The following is a 23,056-nucleotide window of genomic DNA, read 5'->3' as shown; positions in this document are numbered from 1 at the left end:
TGCTGTTCCCTCTGCCTGGAACAGGCTTGCCCCAAATGTCCACGTGACTCCCTTCTCCTTCGATCTTTGTTCAAATATTGCTTCACAGGGAGAATGGCCCTAACCGCCTGGAACCCTCTCGCCTTCCCCAGAACTCCACATTCCCCCTCCCTGCTTGCAGTTTTCTCTAGGGCATTTACCACCTTCCAACAGAGTCTATAATTTATACTTTTCTTTCTTGTCTGTCTCCCCACTGTGAGAAGTTAAGATCCATGAGAAGCTATGTGCCTTGAACAGTGGCCAGCACATGATGGGTGCTCAGTAGGGAATGGGTGCTCAGTGAGCATGGGGGGAGAAGACAGTGAAAACACAGCTCCTGCCCTGTTGTTAAAGACTCAGCGCTGACTCTAGTTGAGAATCACAACCGGAACAAGACAAAGTAATGAAGTTGTATGTCTAGTCCAAGTGTTGTTTGTAAACAAAATGTCTGAAAATATGGATTTAAAATAGAGGAACTCATTCTGGTATATTCAAAGTCTGGCATTGAAGATGCAAGGAAAAATATTGCCAGACTTTCAGATTCTGTTTCGTTAGACTACGGAGTAATTTTGCCTTTTTGCAACTGAAGAGTCGTGTTGATGTCATCTTCCAGATGTTCATTCTCTGCTTTGTATATAAAATTTAAAAAATGGTTGTTTGTCCTGGGGGTGCAGGAATGGGAGAGACTTAACTGATGAGGAAAAAAAAACACATGGTGATTTTTAACCCAATGTGGAAATGAATTCTAACTATGACCCCTAGTATGCTGGATCCGGAACCAACTGCCAAACTTGCCTTTCAGTGGGAGTTGAAGAGGATGGGGGGGGTGGCGGGGAACGGGAGGCAAATAGAAGGAAAGGCTAAGCTTTGTGAGAGCAAAATGAAACAGAGCTTTTTTATTCACCACCAGCACCGGTTATAGTACCTGGCTGATAACAGGCTCCAGATAACTATTTCCTGAGTCGGTGCATGAATGCTTGTGGCTGAGGTTTGAGCGAATGAGGTGAAGGGTAGTAGTCACTAAAGTGTTTTAAACAGAAATTGCATACATGACTATTGTGATGTCTTCAGACACACCGTACATGTATTCAAGAAAATAGCTAAATTCAACTCTGAAAAGAGTTGGGAATCTCAGAGACTCCTTTCCAGGTAATACCAGCACAGCTGCCATAAGTTAGGTGCTGGCCATCTTGAAAATAGAGGAGCAGGTGGTCTTTGGTCCCCTAAGATCTGCAGGTGCTTATACATTGAGGGCATCAGGGCCCTGCTTTACCTTGAAGATCACTTGAGGACAGTGTTTAGGCATTTGTGACATTAGCACTGTGTTGAGCCATATAGTCCTGTAAGCCTTGACTGTTTAATGCCATTTCTGTTTAATCTTAATCTAGTTTTCATAAACTATCTCCTTGGGTGTTCTAATACCCCATATTTGCAGAAATGTCTTTGTCTTATGTTGATATATGCTTACATATGGTCATTTTCATTTTATACGGCTCCATTTCATGACTGAGAGTGTTTAGTGGATGTTCCTAGAGGTTATGTGTAAATGATTTTTATGGAGCACTCTATTCTTTTTTTCTAAAATTTTTTTATTTTTGGCTGCATTGGGTCTTTGTTGCTGTGCACGGGCTTTCTCTAGTTGCAGCGAGCGGGGGCTTCTCTTCGTTGTGGTGCGTGGACTTCTCATTGCGGTGGCTTGTCTTGTTGCAGAGCACTGGGCTCTAGGCGCATGGGCTTCATTAGTTGTGGCACATGGGCTCAGTAGCTGTGGCTCGTGGGCTCTAGAGCGGAGGCTCAGTAGTTGTGGAGCACGGGCTTAGTTGCTCCGCGGCATGTGGGATCTTCCCGGACGAGGGCTCGAACCCATTTCTCCCGCATTGGCAGGCGGATTCTTAACCACTGTGCCACCAGGGAAGCCCAGCACTCTATTCTTGAAAAAAGAAAAAGGGAAAAAAAAACACCTTTATTTCACTATTATTTCTGACAGAGATCAGAAGTCCAGTTAAATTCAAAGTGCCAGTGCATAAAATTTCCTACAGGGAAGGTGGTAAACATCTTCGTGGGTCTCACTTAATTTTTAACAGGCTGAGTGGATTTAATTCAGCTTTTTTTTTTTTTTTTTTGCGGTACGTGGGCCTCTCACTGCCGTGGCCTCTCCCGTTGTGGAGCACAGGCTCCGGACGCGCAGGCTCAGCGGCCATGGCTCACGGGCCCTGCCGCTCCGCGGCATGTGGGATCTTCCCAGACCGGGGCACGAACCCGTGTTCCCTGCATCGGCAGGCAGACTCTCAACCACTGCGCCACCAGGGAGGACCCAGCTTTTTTTTTTATTGCTTTACAGAAGCAGATTGAAATGTGGTTGATTTCAGTCCAAAGGAGGAAACTTTTGAGACTTAATAGCCCATGGGCCCGCTGGGACATGAGAGCTGTTTATTGAATTGCTCCCACTCCGAGGAGTTTAGAATGGAGGCTGCTTATTGTGAGAATTACATGGACCAAGATTTGCCTTCTTTTTCCCCTAGAAAGCCCCTGCTTTGCCAAGAGTCTAAAATAGAAGATAGCCAACTCTACAGATAGAGAAATGGTGCTGTACCTGCTGTTAGTGCTAGCTCAAAAGGGTCTAAAAATCTTTGAGACCCTCTTGCCTTTTGGGTAGGAAATTCTTTTTCCGCCCATCTTTCTTCTTCCTTTTCCTTTTTTTATCCTCTTTGCTACAGTTACTGTGCTATATTATTAAGATCTTAACAAACACACTGCTTTTCCCCTGAGGTATTTAAAGTATATTGAAGACTTCATGGCATTTCTCCCCTAATATCTAATACTCAAGTCATATTTCCCCGTTAACCTTAACATGTCTTTTGGCTACTGGTTTGTTCAAACAAAGTCCACACATGGCAGTTAGTTATTACGTCTCTTTAAGTCACTTTTGATCTACCACTGATCCCCACCCACATACATTTTATTTTCCTGCAAGGAAGTCAAATTCAATTGTCTGGTGACACAGCTCACATCCTAAACTGACTTACTGCTTCTGAGTGGTGTGTCTTTCTTTTACGTGCACCATCCCCTAAAGTATAAACCTGAATTAGACTTACAGATTTGATTAGATTCAGGCTAAGGGTTTTGGGTAAAAGTACCTCAAGGTGCCATGTACTGCTAATTGTATCACAACAAGATGCATATACTATTATTGTGATTATTATTGCCCCCCATTTCAGTGATGTTGAGAATGATCAGTGACTTCAGGAAGTGACAACTCAATCCATCCTTTATAAAGTTGCCTTTTCCTATATGACCTGGAAGTGGTCTGTGGGATAATAGTCTCTCGCTCACTCAGACTACTCTTCTCCATCGACATTTCACTCAATGGTTTAAGCATCTATTGATCATTGTTGTTTGCCCAATCAGATACTTTTTATGTAAATAACATTTTAAAACCTTACCTTCAAATATATATTTTTTATCAGGTGGTTTTTTGGGGTTTTTTTTTTTTTTTGCATCGAATTGAATTGAATTGAATCCCAACAATTCTGAGAGCTATTGAAGGAACTGAGATTCAGAGAGATTGAATCATTTACCCCAGATGCATTCACTTTATGTGCCTAAAGAGGGGGTCAGGTGCATGTTCTACAATTCTAAATGCCTTATGATGGTCTTCTGCCCCTCATCTTCAAGGGACGTTCATCCAGATGACATCAAGTTCAAGAAAAGAAGCCTTGGAGGAACACAATTTCAGGGGGTTATTTATGCAATAAAGTTTTAAATTAATAGCCTTTGGCTTCTCTTAGAGATGATTACACTTGCTACAGAAATATTAAGACTTTGAAAACTCCCAATTAGCAGCTGTTGTGCTTTAATCCACCGTGAGACATTTAGCAGTGCAGAATACAGAATGTGCAAAGGCCATACAATTTTCAGGACCATGCAACGTGATATGAATTTCATGATTTATTTATTTTTCTCTCAACTCTTATGTTTCGTACCTCATTCGATGAATGATAAAATGCCATCTCTTACCCAGCTGATATTTGCTATTTTCTGGTTAGTCAACATTGATTGCTTTTTCCTTACATGTGGTACGTACATGTATGTTCCCACAAACCTTCTCATCCTATTTCATTGTGTATTTTTCATTCTGTGCTCAGATAATTCCTAAATTGACGCTCTTGTCCAGGTGTTAGAAACGTCACTCTGGCTTAAATATAGATCCTGAAATTTATTACTTTCTTTCCTGGATATATAAATGAAATCGAGAGTAAAAATGTATCAGAGAATTGAAAATACAGATGTGTTCCAATTTTAGGAATAGATATTAAAGTAAAACCATACAAAACTGGTATCTCAAGGATTTTTCATTTTTAAGAAAATTCACTGCAAGATCCCTCCTAATAATGAGGGCCCTTTAGTCTCCTGCTACTCAGGGTATATCTTAAAAAGACTAGCAGAAGAGACATTACCAAGAGACTTTTGGACATGCAGAAATCTCAGACCTTGCACATTAGCAAGATCCCCGGGTGGTTGCTGTACCCACTGAAGTTTGAGAAGCAGCACTTGAGTCTACTGACCCTTCATTTACAGAGCAGCTTTTAGGAGCTCCATTGGTGCGAAGCAGAGAATAGCCTTTGTGGGAAGTAAACTAGCCGCCTCTCAGACTATTCCTTTAACAGGCTAGTAAAAAGCACTTACTTAAATGATTAAAAACAGAGAGTGGTGGAATTCCTCATAAGTTTTACAAGAAACCCTGAATTAAATATAGCTCTCTTCCTCATGTTAATTTCAAGACCAAAAGAGTAGGGCTATAAATAAATAATCGTAATGTGGGTTTTAATGCCGGTTGTGCTGGCATTAAAACCCTGGTAGTGTGATCTTGGGCAGTTCCTGAAATCTCTCTGCTCAGTGTTCTCACTTCTGAAATGGGTGACTTCAGCAATTGCCACCTCAGTGCTTGAGTTTCATGGGGTCTGAAGTCCGACAGGTGAGGTTCAGATGCCTGCTCCGCCGCCAGGGCTGATTACTCAGCTTCTCAGAGCCTCAACTTCTTCACACATAGAGCAAGGACAATAGGAAGGACATGTGGTAAAGAAAGGGTGCTGTGGGCTTCTTGGGCTGTATTGGAAATGTCCTGTCTTATAAGCTATGGGGTGTATTCTTGGATGTTTGAGATAGTACTCTTTATACACAGCTATCTGTATGTCCGCATGTGTGTATGAAATGTTTCATAATTTTTAAAAAGGAAACTAATAATATCCATCAAATATGATTGTCCTGAAGGCTAAATAAGATAATATAAAGTCCCTTAGAACACTCAGTATCTGTCACCTTTTACAATAAATGGTTGGTTAGTAAGAGCACTTTCACAATTAATTTTATGATTTTTTTCCTGTTCCAATAACTTTTTGGTTCTTATTAATTAAAAAAAAATCTGTCAAAGTGAAAATATCTGTGTATATGAGGGAGCAAGAGAGAAACATTTAAAGTTTTACTTTTTTAAAAAAATTATTGAAGTATAGTTGATTTACAATGTTGTGTTAATTGCTGTACAGCAAAGTGATTCGGTTATACACATATATATATATTCCTTTTCATATTCTTTTCCATTATGGTTTATCACAAGATATTGAATATAGTTCCCTGTGCTTTACAGTAGGACCTTGTTGTTTATCCACAGTTTTGACTTCTAAAGCTCAGATGAACTTTGTCTGTACTTGGTAATGTTGGAATTTTTGGACGCCAAGAGAAAAGTCAACATCCAGTTACACATATGTGAATATTGGTGATATGCATATTTAACATGGAACCAAGGTTAGAAAATACAGCACATTGTAGAGACAGGAAGGATTGCTCGCATTTGTCCTCAGCTTCAGCAGTTACAACGTAGACATGACATCAACATCCTGACATTATTAATAAAGGTCAGCAGCCACTTTTCTCCAACTTCCGTATCCTGAGCATCTATTCAACAGGGATAACACAGTCATCTAAGACTTGTTTTGCTTTACAAACAAGGGGTTTGTTTGGTTTGGTTTGGTTTTACATTTTTATCTGTGAAATTAGGACACTTCTCTCAAACAACGTGTCCAGTTTGTTGCCAATTCCCCTTGTAACTTAAGCACTTGTAAGTTAATAACAACAGTGGCAAGTCTTGCTTTTGAATATCAGTGACAGGTTACAATTTCAGTGTCCATTTTTTAGAGCTCTAAAGACCGAAATCCACCTCTCCACATCTGATCTTTGATCCCGGAAGCCCTGTTTTGGGATCTCTCTGTGCACCCCCCTTTTGTGAGCCCAGCCCAGGAGTTGGCCAGTGTGTCCCACAGAACACTGCTCCCAGGAGATGCCCATTGAGCATGCATCCTCCTTTAAAGTTTCACATGCACTGCAAGGGCTTTGAGATGTCCTGTGGTGAAGAAAAAGGCGGGTTTCTGGAAGCTTATTTGCCATTTTTTGGCAGCAAGGGTGTGATCTCTTTGTAAGCCTTCTAAGGACTGAGGGATCCAGTGCCTATTTTGGGAGGTGCTGAGCTAGCAGCTAGTGGCCCTAGATAAATCTTGGGGAATGAATTCTGGTTAGACTTCCCAGCAGTTTTGAGCACTTAACACACACAGCCTCATTCATCTTTACCACACCCAGTTTTGAGTGGTCATTTTGGAGATGGGGAAGATTGATACAAAATAGGTAACTTCTTAGAATCGTAGAGCCAATGAGTGATGGAATTTAGAAGAAGTCAGCTAATTCAAAGCAATATTCTTGATACTTTAATATGTGTAGTATTTTTAAAATAGAAATATAGTAATTAAAATGTATTGAATCTCACTGTATGCTAGCCTCTATGCTCAGCGCTTTACTAGCATTATATTATTTAATGCTCCTGTGAGTTGGGCACTATCATTATCTCTATATTACAGATGATGAATTGACGATTAGAGAGGTAAAGGGACTCACCCAAGCCCACACAACTCCCAAGGACACAGGAACCCAGTGTCATAACCATTGTGCTCTGTCACCTCCCAAGTATATGGAAATAGTTTATGAAGTTAGAAGCCGACATGTGTGCAACCCTCTTCCCCCACATCCACAGCCCTTTCAGTGATCGTTTTTCCTTTTCATAGACTGGAGAGTGACCAAGAACTATAGAGTTTTCACTGATTTTACTTATAGCATATTAAAGAATAGCATTAAACAAGGTTTTGAGATTTTTATATCCATTGGGCATAAATGATGCTTTTTAATATGTTAATATTAAAATTATTGATGTCTTTGCACACTGATGGAAATAGTCTCCCATTATGTAGGGACTCTTGGATAGGACCTCTTGAAATGATTTGTTTAATTTTCATGCATTCAAATTGATTTGTTTTAAGTGATTTTTTTTAGCTGTTAGGAAACACTGTGTTGTAGCATCTATTTTATACACAGTGATAATAAGGTTTAAAGAGATTCTAAGTTTTGCAGAACAGTTTTGCAGAACTTGGTCATGTGCTTCTAGTCTATAGCTGTGACTATTATCCATTTTCCTTTTAGGAAAACTAAAGATTTTGAATAATTGAAGTTTTACCATCATAACTTTCTGTTTTACTCGTTTTATTCTCACATAGAATGAAAAGGCTCTCCTGCCCCTGTGCTTCCATTCCTTTCCAGGCAGTGAAAAAGTTAAGCATAACTGGAGAAGAACAACATTTGTAAGAGAGGATGGCTGACAGTGAAATTAGTAATAGCTTGGGAAAGCTGTTCGCCTTACCATCAGACAAAGAGCTCTGTAGTAATTGCAAGCTCCCTTTTGTGGTTGAAAAGATTGTAGTCGTCAAGAGCTCACTTGATCTCAGAAATGGGAAGAAATTTTCTCACACCCACACATGGGTAATGGTGTATGTGTTGAGACCTGTTGTAACTTGAATATTAGGAAGAGCAAGGATACAACTGTAATTAAATCATGTTTCTAGAAGTGGTTTCACTCGTGATATTTTAGAGCACTATTTTCCAAATTGCAGCTTGTGACCCATTTGTAGGCAGTCAGTTCATCTGGCACAGCCAGCACGCTTTTAACTTAAAAATGAAATGGGATAGAACAGAAAATATCACAGTGCATTACATATAATAAAAAGTATTGGGCTTCCCTGGTGGTGCAGTGGTTGAGAGTCTGCCTGCCGATGCAGGGGACATGGGCTCGTGCCCCGGTCCGGGAAGATCCCACATGCCGCGGAGCGGCTGGGCCCATGAGCCATGGCTGCTGAGCCTGCGCGTCCGGAGCGTGTGCTCTGCAACAGGAGAGGCCACAACAGTGAGAGGCCCGCCTACTGCAAAAAAAAAAAAAAAAAGTATTATAACATTAGATTTTTGTTTGTTATTTATGTGGGTGTATGCATGTGTGCTTGCTTAGGTTGTGATGAGAAATCTATATTCTAACTATGGGTCTTCAACAAGTTTGAAGGTTGCTGTCTTGTTCTGTGGACTAGTCAATAATTAATCTTAAATATATTTTTGTACTAGTTGTTTTACTTCAAATAATTTTCCAGGTACAATTAAGTTTAAAAAATTTTTCAAAGCCTAAATCATTCTTTGTAGTATTGCAGAACTTAGTCCATATCAAATATATCTTAATTTCACTTTGCTGTTAGTGGAATGTGACTACTTATCAAAGGGAAGTAGTCTTTTAAGGAAGTTATTGTTTTCCTTTCTTAGTGGCTGGAATTTGAGTAGACTAAATAAACGGTTGACTCGTGTAGACAAGCATCTGGGGATTTGTTTTAAGCTTATTTAGAAAATACCTTGTATATCCATACTTCCTAAATAGCTGAGGTAAAAGTCTGAAAGATAAATGCATATCCATTCATTTCAGGCATTTGGGGGAACAGATAATGAGTCCATTGGACCTGTCACTTTACTCTCAGGAATTACTTGTTAACTTACGTCTCTCTCCCCTTGACTGTGATCTCCTTCAAATGGGAACTGCATTATCCTAAATTTCGAGCTGTTTGTTGAGTAAGTTTTTAATGCCAGTTTGGGTATGTTGGTTTAGAGACTTCTTCCCATCTGCATACCTTAAGACCAATGCTGAAGGTAGCCTTTAACGTTACAAAGCACATTAGGTGGATTTGGTAGTTTTAATCATATTAGTTTTCTGGTTTATGTATAATGTATTCATACTATAGAACATTTAGAAAACTAATATAAATAAAATGGAAATCAATTCTAATCCCACACCATAAAAATATACAGTTTAAACCTTTTTTCCTTCATATCTATGTATGTGGTCTATATTCTGTTTTAAAATTAAATCGTTTTCTAAAACATGGCCTTACCTTTTCCTTAATATCAATCTGCTCGGAGGTGTCATAGTCTGACTCTTTACTAATTTAGGTTGTTTCCAAATGCTCAGAATTAAAATGCTTAAATTTGGGGTAGAGATCACCTGGGGAGTTATAAAACATTAATGAGTACTTGCAGCTTTTTCCAAAATCTAAACTTCCTCCATCCAGTTTAATTTCTGTAAGTTGTTTTGAGGAGGTGGTGCGTCAGTCTCACAAACCAGCTATGGCTCCAAGCAAACCCCAGGGCCCATTGTGGACCCTTCAACTGTTCTACAGGGGGAGAAGCTTCCAGTCTGAGGAGAGGAGGAAATGATACACAGTTTAGTCATCATGTGCTTTGGAAATTAAATTACAGTTCAAAGGAAGAAGATGATAAATGCTGCATGGTAGCCACTTGTGAAGAGTAGAGAAGTTCCCTGTGGCCAAACTTCCTCCACCCCACTTCTTGCCATGTTCCCCCCTTGATGGTAGGTGGTGACAGTTCAGTGTCCCTGTCGCCTCCCACTACTGCATCACCGCGGCTCACTGCCCTTGAGTCCTCAAGGAGCTTAACCGTAAAACCAAGATTGTACTTTTTTGCCTTCAAGATTGACCTTTATTTCTTTTCATTTTAATTAAAAACAAAACAAAACAAAACACTGTGAACCCTCATCATCCAGCTATGGTAACCATCAACATTTCCCCGTCTTTTTTACTTATTTTCCTCTCTCCCTTTTTTGTTGAAGTATTTTATGGCAAATCCCAGACCACATGTCGTCATGTCATTTCAGCCCTACAAATGTCAGTAGGCATCCCTAAAAGTAAAGACATTTTCTCACACAACCTCAATACCATTATCACACCTAAAAAAGTGAATAATACTCCCCTGATGTTATTTAATACCCCACTTATCTTTTTTAAAATTAGCATTGGTATTTATTAGTGTAAATATATTGCATTTGAAAATCCAACTTTTTTTAAGTTGAGGTATAGTTGATTTACAATGTTTCAGGTGTACAGCAAAGAGATTGTTATATATTCTCTTTCAAATTCTTTTCCATTATAGGTTATTACAAGATATTGAATATAGTTCCCTGTGCTATACAGTACGACCTTGTTGCTTATCTGTTTTATATATAGTAGTGTGTATCTGATAATCCCAAACCCCTAATTTATCCCTCCCCACCACTTTCCCCTTTGATAACCATAAGTTTGTTTTCTATGTTTATGAGTTTATTTCTGTTTTGTAAATAAGTTCATAGGTATCATTTTTTTATATTCCACATGTAAGTGATACCATATAGTATTTGTCTTTGACTTACTTCACTTAGTATGACAATCTCTAGGTCCATCCATGGTGCTGCAAATGGCATTATTTAATTATTTTTTATGACTAGTGATATTCCATTATATATATGTTTACATACACACACCACGTCTTCTTTATCCATTCATGTGTTGATGGACATTTAGGTTGCTTCCATGTCTTGGTTATTGTAAACAGTGCTGCTATGAACATTGGGGTGCATGTGTCTTTTTGAACTAGCATTCTCGTCTTTTCAGGATGTATGCCCAGGACTGGGATTACTGGATCATGTGGTAATTCTATTTTTAGTTTTTTGAGGAACCTCCATCCTCTTCTCCATAGTGGCTGTACCAATTTACATTCCCACCAACAATGTAGCAGGGTTTCCTTTTCTCCACACTATCTCCAGCATTTATTATTTGTAGACTTTATAATGATGGCCATTCTGACAGGTGTTAGGTGGTACCTCATTGTAGTTTTGATTTGTATTTCTCTAATAATTAGCTAAGTTGAGCATATTTGCATGTGCCTGTTGTCCATCTATATGTCTTCTTTGGAGAAATGTCTATTTAGGTCTTCTGCCCATTTTTTGACTGGGCTGCTTTTTGTTTGTTTGTTTGTTTTGATATTGAGCTGTATAAGCTGTTTGTATATTTTGAAAATTAAACCCTTCTGGGTCACATCATTTGCAAATATTTTCTCCCATTCCGTAGGTTGTCTTTTCATTTTGTTGATGGTCTCCTTTGCTGTGCAAAAGCTTTTTAGTTTAAGTAGGTACCATTTGTTTATTTTTGCCTTTGTTTCCATTACTCTAAGAGATGGATCAAAAAAGAATATTGCTGCGATTTATGTCAAAGAATGTTCTACCTATGTTTTCCTCTAGGAGTGGTCTTACATTTAGATCTTTAATCCATTTTGAGTTTATTTTTGTATACGGTGTTAGAGAATGTTCTAATTTCATTCTTTTACTTGTAGCTGTCCAGTTTTCCCAGTACCACTTATTGAAGAGACTGTCTTTTCTCCATTGTATATTCCTGCCTCCTTTGTCATAGATTAATTGACCATAAGTGTGTGGGTTTATTTCTGGGCTTTCTATCCTGTTCCATTAATCTATGTGTCTGTTTTTGTGCCAGTACCATACTGTTTTGATTACCGTAGCATTGTAACATAGTCTGAAGTCAGGGGGTGTGATTCCTCCAGCTCCATACTTCTTTCTTAGGATTGTTTTGGCTATTCAGAGTCTTTGGTGTTTTAAAATTTTAAACATACAAATTAAAAAATTTTTTGTTCCAGTTCTGTGAAAAATGCTACTGGTAATTTGATAGGGATTGCACTGAATCTGAGATTGCCCCCAGTTATCTTTTTAAAATGGTTTTGTAAGATTGGTTTTTCAAGTCATGGTCCAAATAAGATTCATGTGGTTGTTGTGGTGTTTAAATTTCCTTTAATCTAAAATAAACACTTTTTTTTTTACACACACACACACACACACACTGTATTTTATTTTTACAAGAGATAAATAAACTGACACCAAGCATTGTAAATGGATGACCACAACAAAAGCAACAATAATTGCAGTTACCAAACACGAAACACACTCATACTATGTCATAATATTGACATTCAGTCCAGTAATCCTCCACTGTAACAGCTCCTTTACTTTGCAGTGGAAATTGATTTGTATATTTTTTTGCCTCTGAGTCCTTGTGGGATTTTTTTTTTCAAACAAAAAGTCACAAAAATTATAATCATCCTCATCAGTTCACTCAGTCCCATGTAATTAATTTTTTTTCATCTTGATCTTTTGTTAGCACTTTTTTTTTTTTTAAAAACGATGTTGGGGGTAGGAGTTTAGTAATTTATTTATTTATTTTTGCTGTGTTAGGTCTTCGTTTCTGTGCGAGGGCCTTCTCTAGCTGTGGCAAGCGGGGGCCACTCTTCATTGCAGTGTGCGGGCCTCTCACTATCGCGGCCTCTCGTTGCGGAGCACAGGCTCCAGACGCGCAGGCTCAGTACTTGTGGCTCATGGGCCTAGTTGCTCCGCGGCATGTGGGATCCTCCCAGACCAGGGCTCGAACCCGTGTCCCCTGCATTAGCAGGCAGATTCTCAACCACTGTGCCACCAGGGAAGCCCCTGTTAGCACTTTTATGAATTCATCAGTTTTCCATTAGAGTTCTGAAAATGCTTATTCATTCAGTTCAGCAGTATAGTCAGTTACCAGAAACCTGTACTTGTCAGTCTTTTCCATGAATTCCTTGAAGATGAAACCCTTTTATAAGAACATTTTTGCAAAAGCATCAGAGTACACCCAGAACTGTCTGTAAATGACTAAAGACTTAAAAATGACCACAGTTAAAGATTTGATGAGGGCTTCCCTGGTGGCGCAGTGGTTGAGAGTCCGCCTGCCGATGCAGGGGATGCGGGTTCGTGCCCCAGTCCAGGAAGATCCCACATGCCGCGGAGCGGTTGGGCCCGTGAGCCACGGCCACTGAGCGTGCGCGTCCGGAGCCTGTGCTCTGCAACGGGAGTAGCCACAACAGTGAGAGGCCCGAGTACCGCAAAAAAAAAAAAAAAAAATTGATGAAAGTTCATAATAATGCAATTGACAAGGAAATTTAGTTATTTCTGAGATATACATTTTAAAGTAATAACTAGAATTATGACTTATAACATTATACCAGATCATATAAGAGTTTTAGAAATTTCATGTAATGTCTGAAACATTTATATTAACATATTTCCATACAAATAACCCAAAGAAAGTTTAGTATTAGTTGTTCTTTTGTTTGTTTTTTTATACTGCAGGTTCTTATTAGTCATCACTTTTATACACATCAGTGTATACATGTCAATCCCAATCACCCAATTCAGCACACCACCATCCCCACTCCACTGTGGTTTTACCCCCCTTGGTGTCCTACGTTTGTTCTCTACATCTGTGTCTCAACTTCTGCCCTGCAAACGGTTCATCTGTACCATTTTTCTAGGTTCCACATACATGCGTTAATATACAATATTTGTTTTTCTCTTTCTGACTTACTTCACTCTATGACAGTCTCTAGATCCATCCACGTCTCAACAAATGACTCAATTTCGTTCCTTTTTATGGCTGAGTAATATTCCATTGTATATATGTACCACATCTTCTTTATCCATTCGTCTGTTGATGGGCATTCAGGTTGCTTCCATGACCTGGCTACTGTAAATAGTGCTGCAATGAACATTGGGGTGCATGTATCTTTTTGAATTATGGTTTTCTCTGGGTATATGCCCAGTAGTGGGATTGCTGGATCATATGGTAATTCTATTTTAGTTAAAATAAACACTTTTTAAAACGTTTCTTTATACAATTCGTTGTTGAAGAAACTGGGTCAGTTGCACCTAGAATATCACCTGGATTCAGCTAATGACTTCCTTGTGGTGTCAGTACACTTGTGTTTCTACCCCTTGTGTTTCCTGTAAACTGAAGTTAGACGTAAAGGCTTGATGAGATTCAGAGTCAATTATCAATTCAAATGTTTTGGTTTTTGGCAAGAGTGCTTCATAGGTGTTGGTATGCAGAGCACATTTTATCCTAGCAGGAGACTTGTAATATCTGATTTTCTCACTTGTAGTCATGCTGAGATCCATTAATAAGTTTAGATGGTGACCTGCCTGATCCTTTCATTTTAAAGTTTTTCCTCTTGTAAAGCAACTATACTCCAATAAAAATTAATTAAAAAAAATAAAGTTCTTCCTCAACCTTCTACCCAAAGGTTTTCCATCTATTTGTGACCATTGCGAGATACATCTTATTAGGGAGCTGTTCATTTTAATAGACAGATGTTGTGAAAGTATCTAAAAAGAGGTCTGGTAGGGCATCAGTGCAGGTGGTTTTCCAAAATTAAACACAAATACACTTGTGTTACAAAATCAAATAAAGAGATGACAAAAATGCTTTTAAAATCCTAGAACTAGATCATCTTGGAATTGTCATCTGGTATGTACCACTGGTTGAGTAGCCTTAAGGAAAGTCATATACATCTTGTCTTCTCATCTGTAAACTGGGGCATATATTATGAACCTCCCCAGACACAACACCCTATGCTCTTTAGACAAATGTGAGAACTTGGTTAATGGATTTAGTACACAGAGATTTCAGAATAAAAGTGGCCTCCTTTATTTGTTGTCATTTCCTTGGTGATCTTTTTAATGCAAGCTTGTATAAATTCTTTAATTAAAAATAATTTAAGTAGAAGATCACAAAATCCAAAAAGTATAAACAGTATAAAATAGAAAGAGCCCTTTCATTTTCACCCCCTGCCAGGAAAACTTAACCAGACTGACAGATTTTTTTAATTAAATTTTTTATTCTGAGATAATCATAGATCACATGCAGCTGTAAGAAATAATACAGAGTGATGTTGTGTACCCTCACCTGGCTTCCCCTGTGATAGCATCTTGCAAAGCTATAGTATAATATTACAACCATGATATTGATGTTGATACATTACATATGGAACGTGGACTGGTAGATTTTTAAATAACTCTTGTCGTCTTTCTTGTCAGTGTTTCTTAATTAGAGTTGGCTTCTGAGTTAAGCTACAAAAGTGTTAGGATGAGGTCGTGGAAATAGTGCTTCTCTGTTGTTTTCAATTGCATGCATATGCCTTATTGAGTATATGATACCATAGGCATTTTCTCTCCCTAGGCATTTTCCATTTGCTCTTTGGCATATTTCTAGTTCTTTTTTTCCCTCAGCTTTATTGAGATATAATTGACATATGACGTTGTGTAAGTTTAAGTCTACAATGCATTGGTTTTATACATTTATGTATTTCAAAGTTATTTAACACTGTAGCATTTGCTAACACTGCTATCACCTCACGTAATCACTGTTTCCTTTTTGTGGTGAGAACATCTAAGATCTACTCTCCTAACAACTTCCAATTATATACTATAATATGGTTAATTATATCTAGTCCTTTGAAGTCATCAAAACTGTGGAAAGACAGTAGGTTGAAAATTCCTGATGTCATTAGTACCCAGGGAATAAGTTTATTATATTAGTGCTTGCCACAGCAGACTCCATAAGTAGTCTTCCATAGGCTGGAGTGAAATTGCAACTTCTGATGACAGTTTGCTTTGTAATAAATTAGGAATCAGCCGTTCCTTTCAGGTTTTTTGGCAGAAGAAAGACCTAGTTTCATTCTGATAGTTAATGGAAAGGACAGCTTCTCCACATCTGAGCCACAGTCCCCCACGTAAAATAAGGATGGGAGTGTTGAAGACTTAAACCTGCTCACATTCTGCCAGTGTCGCTGGGTGAGATGAGTTTCCTCTTGGGCATTAGAGTAGAAGGCATTGAAAAGAAGCATAATTACAGGCTTGAATAAAAGTGACACCCTGGAATTTTCCTTTGTCATGACATGTCGCTTAAAACTTCGAATACAGTAATCATGTGTGGGCTGATTCACCTGTAACTGAGCCTCATTTTATGTCTAGGGATGTTTTCTAGGAAAAGATTTCACTTTCTTTTCTCTTATAAAAGCAGAATTTCATAGTACTAAGAAACGAGACATTTAAAGGTTTCACAGGTCATACCTTGGTGGCTTAGAGGGGGTTAGTTATGTGTATAATTATATGCATAGTTGTACACTAGTTACCCTAGTGTTGTTTCATCAGGGTGCTCCAAGTCACTGCCTCCTAAGGTTGGGTGAGTCTTAGAAACGAGTTACAGGACCTTGTGGGGAGCTGGGGCGTTTGTCTCCTTTAAAGGGGCAGCCACCGCCTTCAGCCCTGTGAGAACACCTGCTGGTATGATTGCCCTGTCTTCCAGTTTCCAAGAGAAATTGTCAATTGGATTTTTTTTTTTTTTTACAAAAGCCTTTAAGAGCAGGTAAATCATTCTAAATTTAAATCAAAACCCCTATGTGCTTCTGCACCGTATGCTTCACTCTAGTATAATTTTCATTTAATTCTCAACAATTTGGTACTTACTGCCAGAGAGCCCAAGGAATATAGTTATCACCTCAAACTTAAGAACCAAACTTACAACCTTTGTCCCCAAACCTGCTTGCCCTCTGGGCTTCCCTTTCTGTCATATTAGCCTCAGTGTTCCCATCATTTCTGGACTCAACGTCTCAACGTTTTTTAATTTTTTTCTCCTCTTGTCTTTCCCACTATAATTAACCGAAACCCGAGCCTGTTGGTTTTTTTCTTGTGAACCCCCTGTTTCTCTTTCCCTTTCCATTCCAGCCACCCCGTTCCTAGCCCTCCTGCTGCCCTTCTGAGGCAGATTCTCCTGCATCCTAGTTCCTGTATCAAAACTTTTTCTAATACCTCTTTCATTATCTCCCTTCTCTAAAACGTCTGTGGACCCCTATTGTAGCCTACTGTATAAATTCCACAACTTCTGCCTGGACCTCCAGGTTTCAGAGTAGTTTTATCTTAGCTGTCTATCTCCATTTCCCTCTGGTACTAACTCATTGCTCCTATAGGTCAACTCCCCCAGTGCAACCTCCCTGCTTGGAATCTTGTGAGAGTTTCTGCATAATGGGTGGGTCCTTGCCTGGAGCTTGACGGCTGATTTGGGATAGATTCTGCAGTTTTCCCCAACCCCTTATTTTAACTAGACCCCCATGTCATTTGGGCTGCAAGTCTCAGGGCAAGAAGGAGGTAGAGTAGAGGAAGACCCCAGATGAATCCTCTAGCAGGGACTAGCCTGGAGAAGGAAGAAGGCTGCCTTGGGCTTCAGATTCCCAGGATGCCCAAGTTGGGGCTTGTCCATAGGAGGCTTTGGGATGCCTTCTGTTACCGCCTCAGAGAGTTCCTTCTCCAACAGACTTCTGCTTCCGGTGCAGGGCAAAAATTCTGGCTTTGTTTCTTTGAAGCCGTAGTAACCACAGGCATTTTGTACTTCGGACTCTGCATGCGGTGTTTGCTCCTAACCTTGCAGCCCACCCAGTTGTGCATGCTGTTAGATGTTTGGGTGATTAACCTGGTCACTTTAATATACTGGAACAACTTGTTGGTCAATTGATTAACTACCCTGTTCAGAAAGTCTTAAGAGAATTCCTTGTTTTAGTGGAGTAGTGAGAGTTCACTGAAATAGATTCTCTCTTGCCCTCTCTGGCCCTTTGTTTAAGCTCCTGCTATGTCAGGGACACCTAGTGTTATAGTTATCGGAACATGGAACTCTCCCATTTCACTCTGAGTCCTGAGCAGCCATTGCTGCTTTTATGCGTCTCCAACAATGCCATGTCTGGCGGGTGGCAAGCACTCAATACAGTATATCCTTGACGCTCATGATACATCTTGAGTCTATCAGGAACTTCCAAATCTGTGACTGTTACTAACTGAGATGTGCATGTCAGATGCTTGTTAGTCCCCAGTTGAATGACAGGCTCTTAAACAAAGTCCTCTCAGCATAAGCCTCAGAATCTACCAGGAGCATTTTGCATACATGATCCCATTTAATCGGGACAGTGACCCCTGAAATGAGTAGTAGTAGTTTCTCGGTTGCAAATTATTTCATGGCACTGGCTTGCTAGTAGACAAAACCACAAATGGCAAATCTGCGAATGCCAAGGGCCCACTGTGCAAGTGTGGATGGGTAGATATCTGGATAGATGATTAGAAAAAGTAATTAGACTAAATGATGTGTTTGCAAAGGGCTTACCATGCTAATACATGAAACATTTTGATCAACAGTGTTCAGAAGATTAAACTGAGAAACAAGAGATGAAATAACCTGGAATAATAAATACGGTTTAATAATTCAATCCTTTTTTTTTTTTTTTTTTTAGCTTTTCCCTCTCTCTCCATAGAAGGAGTAGAATACCTAAGATGAAGATTATACTGGACGTTTTCAGTCCTCAGTAAAAATTAATTTCACTTACTTTTTAAATATTTTTTTAGAAGATGTTGGGGGTAGGAGTTTATTAATTAATTTATTTATTTTTGCTGTGTTGGGCGTTTGTTTCTGTGCGAGGGCTTTCTCTAGTTGCGGCAAGCGGAGGCCACTCTTCATCGCGGTGCGCGGGCCTCTCACTATCACGGCCTCTCTTGTTGCGGAGCACAGGCTCCAGACGCGCAGGCTCGGTAGTTGTGGCCCACAGGCCCAGTCGCTCCGCGGCATGTGGGATCCTCCCAGACCAGGGCTCGAACCCGTGTCCCCTGCATTAGCAGGCAGACTCCCAACCACTGCGCCACCAGGGAAGCCCTCACTTACTTTTTGTATTCTTTTTTTTTTTAACAGGTGATGGCTGTGGGCACATAGTGACCTACAAGGACAGTGGCACCATGACATCTAAGAACTATCCAGGGACTTACCCCAATCACACTATTTGTGAAAAGACGATCACAGTACCGAAGGGGAAGAGATTGATTTTGAGGTTGGGAGATTTGGATATTGAATCCCAGACCTGTGCTTCTGACTACCTTCTGTTCACTAGCTCTTCAGATCAATATGGTAAGAAAAGAGATCTAGGTTTCACTGAGCATGGGAAAATTTGAGATGCAGGGAGGAGGCACGTGGCACGCTCATCAGTGTTACAGCCTGGGAAGATCAGAAGAGGAACTTGCTCCTTGTAGACTCAGGGTAGCTCACGTGGATACACTTGTTTCATAAGCTGCACAAAAGACATCTGAGGAGATAGTAGCCTTGCGTGGGTCTCAGGAGCTTAGTTAGTTTATATCTTGTCGGGAAGACAATTGGAGATGTATAGCATTTGGCTAAAACACCTACAGTTCATTCGTTCCTGTGACAGATGTTTATTGAACAGTGGTCATGTGTTCAAGTGCTCTGTGGAGTACTGGGTGGGATACAGCAGTGAAAAAACAAAGTTCCTCCTTTCATTGTGCTTACACTGGTAGAGGGGAGGGGGGAAAACAAACAAACAAATACATCTATAATATGAGAGGCAGTGAGAAAGAAAAATAAGGAATAAGAAAAAGGAGTCATCCTAAGGTGATACCAAGTCTGATTCTGAGTGTGTTTGTGTTCAAATGGGATGGTCAGGAAGCCTTCTCAATAAGAAGACATTTGAGCAGAGACCCAAATGGAGTGAGTGAAGGGACTGTACACATATGTCTGGGGTCAGTTTTCTAGGTAGGGGAAGGGCAAGTGCAAAGGACAGTTTTCAGAGTAACCTTCTGAAATTAAGCTTTTTGTGGTTTGGGGTGTGCTGTTAGCACACTGGTGTCTGAAATCACCATTAGCACTAACCCTACAGTCCTTAGCCCAAGGAAACAACTTGGGTTTCGTGGATTAGAAGACAAAGACAGAACTTAAGTACGGATTCTTCTGAGATTAGAGACTTTTTGAAATTCTCTGTGTGTTACAACTTCAAAAATGATACAGGTTTTAAGCAAAACCCTGTCCTCCTGCTAGTTCTATAGGTAATTTCTCTCAAACACACAGCTTTAAGGCTGTCTTTACCTTTGCATCCAGAGCTTCCTCACTCCTCCCAGGGTGGAAGCCCAGACCAGTCCCGAGACTGTTCAGAGGTCTAAACCTATCTAGCCCCCATGGAGGAGAAAACTTAAGATTTATTTTTTTTATCCCTCAGAATATTATCTGTATTTTAATGTTGGTTGAATTACTCTGACAGAGTAAAGATGGTTGATTTCATATAATTAGTTGCAACTTTTTAACTCCAGTTTGACTCAAATGGGAAAAATGAGAATTCCAGGGATGCTTACGGCCCTTGGGAACACTCACTGTTCTGTTAGCTCTGGTAATCGAATGTGTGGTAATTTATGGAGCCACTCTTCAGGGAATCCTTCATTGGCCAGGAAATTTCCTTCAGATTCAGAGGGCATTGAGTGTCAGAGCTCCTGTGTAAAACGCAAGGGAAAGTGCTGCAGGGCCAGAAACGGCTTTTCCACACTAGTCTCTGTGGGGAAGCATCTCCTTTTCCAAAAGATGAGCAGTTAATTCCACCTGCTGACAGAGCAGCAGCTAATCACCTCTGTTGCTCTGGGTCTCTCTCAGCTTGGGGGCTGAGGTGAGAACTAGAGAGGGCAGCAAATCGTCCTGAAACAGGATAAGAGAATGGATGTGGCTTTCCCACACCAAGGCGTCTACTCCATTGTCTTTGTTGTATATTCGCAAATACACAAAAAGGAGGAAAAGCCTGGGATTAACTACATTTTAGGAGCTGGGTTACAAGGTGATCTTGGTTGGCCTCAGGGCACTCTAGTCCACATTTCCAGCTTCTTGAATTTTCAAGATTTAGACTCTTCACTAGGAAGTGAGTAATGAATTGCAATTCATTTCAATAAAGCCCAGTAAATTTGTTTTTCTCTTTAAATTTTTTCCTACATAGTTATGTTTGTCTTTTAAAAACAGAATATATACTCATTATAGAAATAAGCATACTCATTGTATGTCAGGCACATGCTTGGCCTCACGTAGGTTTTCTGGAATCCTTACATCCACCCTGCAAGGTAAATATTATTAATTCCTTTTTACAAACTGGGAAACTGAGGTACGGTGAGTATTTTATTTTATTCTATTTTAGGAACATGCTGAAGATCACAAAGCTAGTTAAGGGCTGAAAGGAAAATTTATATCTATGTCTTTGTGGCTCTAAAACATCTGTTTCCAGATGTCTGTTCCTCTCCCAGTACCAACACCCAAAGAAAAACTCAGTGCCTTATCACCCTTCCCAGGTGGACCAGCCCAGTATTACATCATACAGCAATTTTGCCTAAAACACAGGTGTAGTTAATACTTTGGGTTGGGGATGTTCTTAAGATAAAATATTTAACGATGCTCAGAAGTTCTTTCTTTTGAGGCTACGTAAAAGATTCCCTGATCAGTCGTGTTAAGGCAAATCCAGCAGACAAGAATAACAGAAATTAGCAATAAAAGGAATGCATGGAAAGGAAATTAGAATACTTCAATCCTATAAGCATATTTAAAAAGAAGTACATTCTAAATTTTCTTGTAGTCAGAACTACAGATTTTCTTTGTTAGGAAAATCTTTATTACATATAGGCTGAAAAAGTTCTATCTCAACCTGAGTAAAATTAATGTGCCCTTAAAAAAAAATTAAGTGGCTTAGGGCCAGATATAGCAGGTGTACACATGCATATGTGTGTATTAGGGCCAGGTATAAGCAGGTGTACACATGCATATGTGTGTATGCTGCATATATATATTTGTGTCTTTTGTAGTTTTGAAGAGCATTCTGGGAGGAGCCACTTATTCATATATGTATACTTACAGTATTTAATCCAGTGACTTGAATGTAGTAGATACTCCGTGAATAAGTGGTTTTAAAAGTGAATTGGCAAATTCAATGGCGAGGAACCAGTTCAGTAAAACATGTAATACCTGCAATATTAAGCAGCTACTTGGTGAAAAGGCTATTAACATAGAAAACTGCTTAGGTTATAGTGTTAGGTAAAATATGAATACACAGTAATGTCCTAATAATAGAAAAAAGCCTCTGAATAAAGTAAGACAGAACATAATTGTAGCAAAATGTTAGAAGGAGGACTTTAAAAGGTTCAACTCTGGGTATTGTTATATTTTCTCTCTACTCTCTGTTTTTTTCTCTAATAAACATACATTTCTTAAAAAAGTAGATTTTCTTTGCCCAAGAACACTAACTTTAGACCTGTATTTTAATTTAGTTAAAATAGTCCCCTGGTCACTTTGAACCTCCTGGAGGAGTGTATCATCTGCAGAGGAGAGAGAGAAGGAAGAGGGGGAGGAGTGCTTTGTTGGCCTGTGCAAGCTCAGGGAGTGTCCCTTCCTTTGGGACTGTTGCCCAACTCCCTGGAGTGGGGAAGGCCCCTCTGCAGCCAGTGTGGCCACAGGACTGTGGAGGGAGGGTCTCAGGGATCCAAAGCGCTGTTGCCTGGGCCGGCAGTCGAGGGAAGTACCCACTGCAGTTCCCCCCGCGGGGACCATATGTTCTAGAGTACCTCCTGCAATTCCAGTATACAGGGCTCTAAAGGTGACATGTATGGCTGAAAGAGCTGAATAGTTTTGGTTTATCCAGCTCAGTTTTTTTCAATTAATGGCTAAAACCCATTGCCAAGAGATTTTAAGACTCAACACTATCAGACTTTTGAATGTGGAGTTAATGTTTGGAAAAAGAATAATGTTTTCTGGCATCCCTGTTTATAAGCTCTGCCAAGAGTGGACATAGTTGCAATGTGATTGCATTAACCATTGTGGATATGCTGAAGTTATATAGTTTTAATCCTTATGCAGTTCATTTGTAATGGCTCACCCCCCCGTGCCAATTTTGTTTTAAATGTTTGGTTCATATACTTCGGGTGCTTTCATTCGTGGTAGCAAAACGTTTAATACTATAAACAAGTGTGACCCACACCAGCTTTCACAGTGATCAAGCAAAATACACACCTGATCTCACTGATTGTTAAGAGACCTGATACAAATAAGATGGGGTTGTTATTCTTCTGTTTCTCATATATGATAATGAG

The 23,056-nt window shown here is 39.6% G+C and overlaps 1 protein-coding gene across 3 annotated transcripts in view; it reads left to right on the top strand.

Annotated features, from left to right (window-relative positions):
• The window catches only part of DCBLD1 (discoidin, CUB and LCCL domain containing 1), a 246,495-nt gene that overhangs the window by 182,073 nt on the left and 41,366 nt on the right, over positions 1 to 23,056 (top strand). For all 3 annotated transcript variants that reach the window (XM_067702268.1, XM_067702267.1, XM_067702269.1), the window contains one exon: positions 18,852 to 19,064. In XM_067702268.1, the coding sequence (XP_067558369.1) occupies positions 18,852 to 19,064 (213 nt within the window). The remainder of the gene's footprint in view (positions 1 to 18,851; positions 19,065 to 23,056) is intronic.

The sequence above is a fragment of the Pseudorca crassidens genome, chromosome 13 (genome assembly GCF_039906515.1).
Source record: "Pseudorca crassidens isolate mPseCra1 chromosome 13, mPseCra1.hap1, whole genome shotgun sequence".
Lineage (NCBI taxonomy): Eukaryota > Metazoa > Chordata > Mammalia > Artiodactyla > Delphinidae > Pseudorca > Pseudorca crassidens.
The sequence above is the reverse complement of the archived record's forward strand: the minus strand, read 5'-3'. Positions and strand labels throughout refer to the sequence as shown.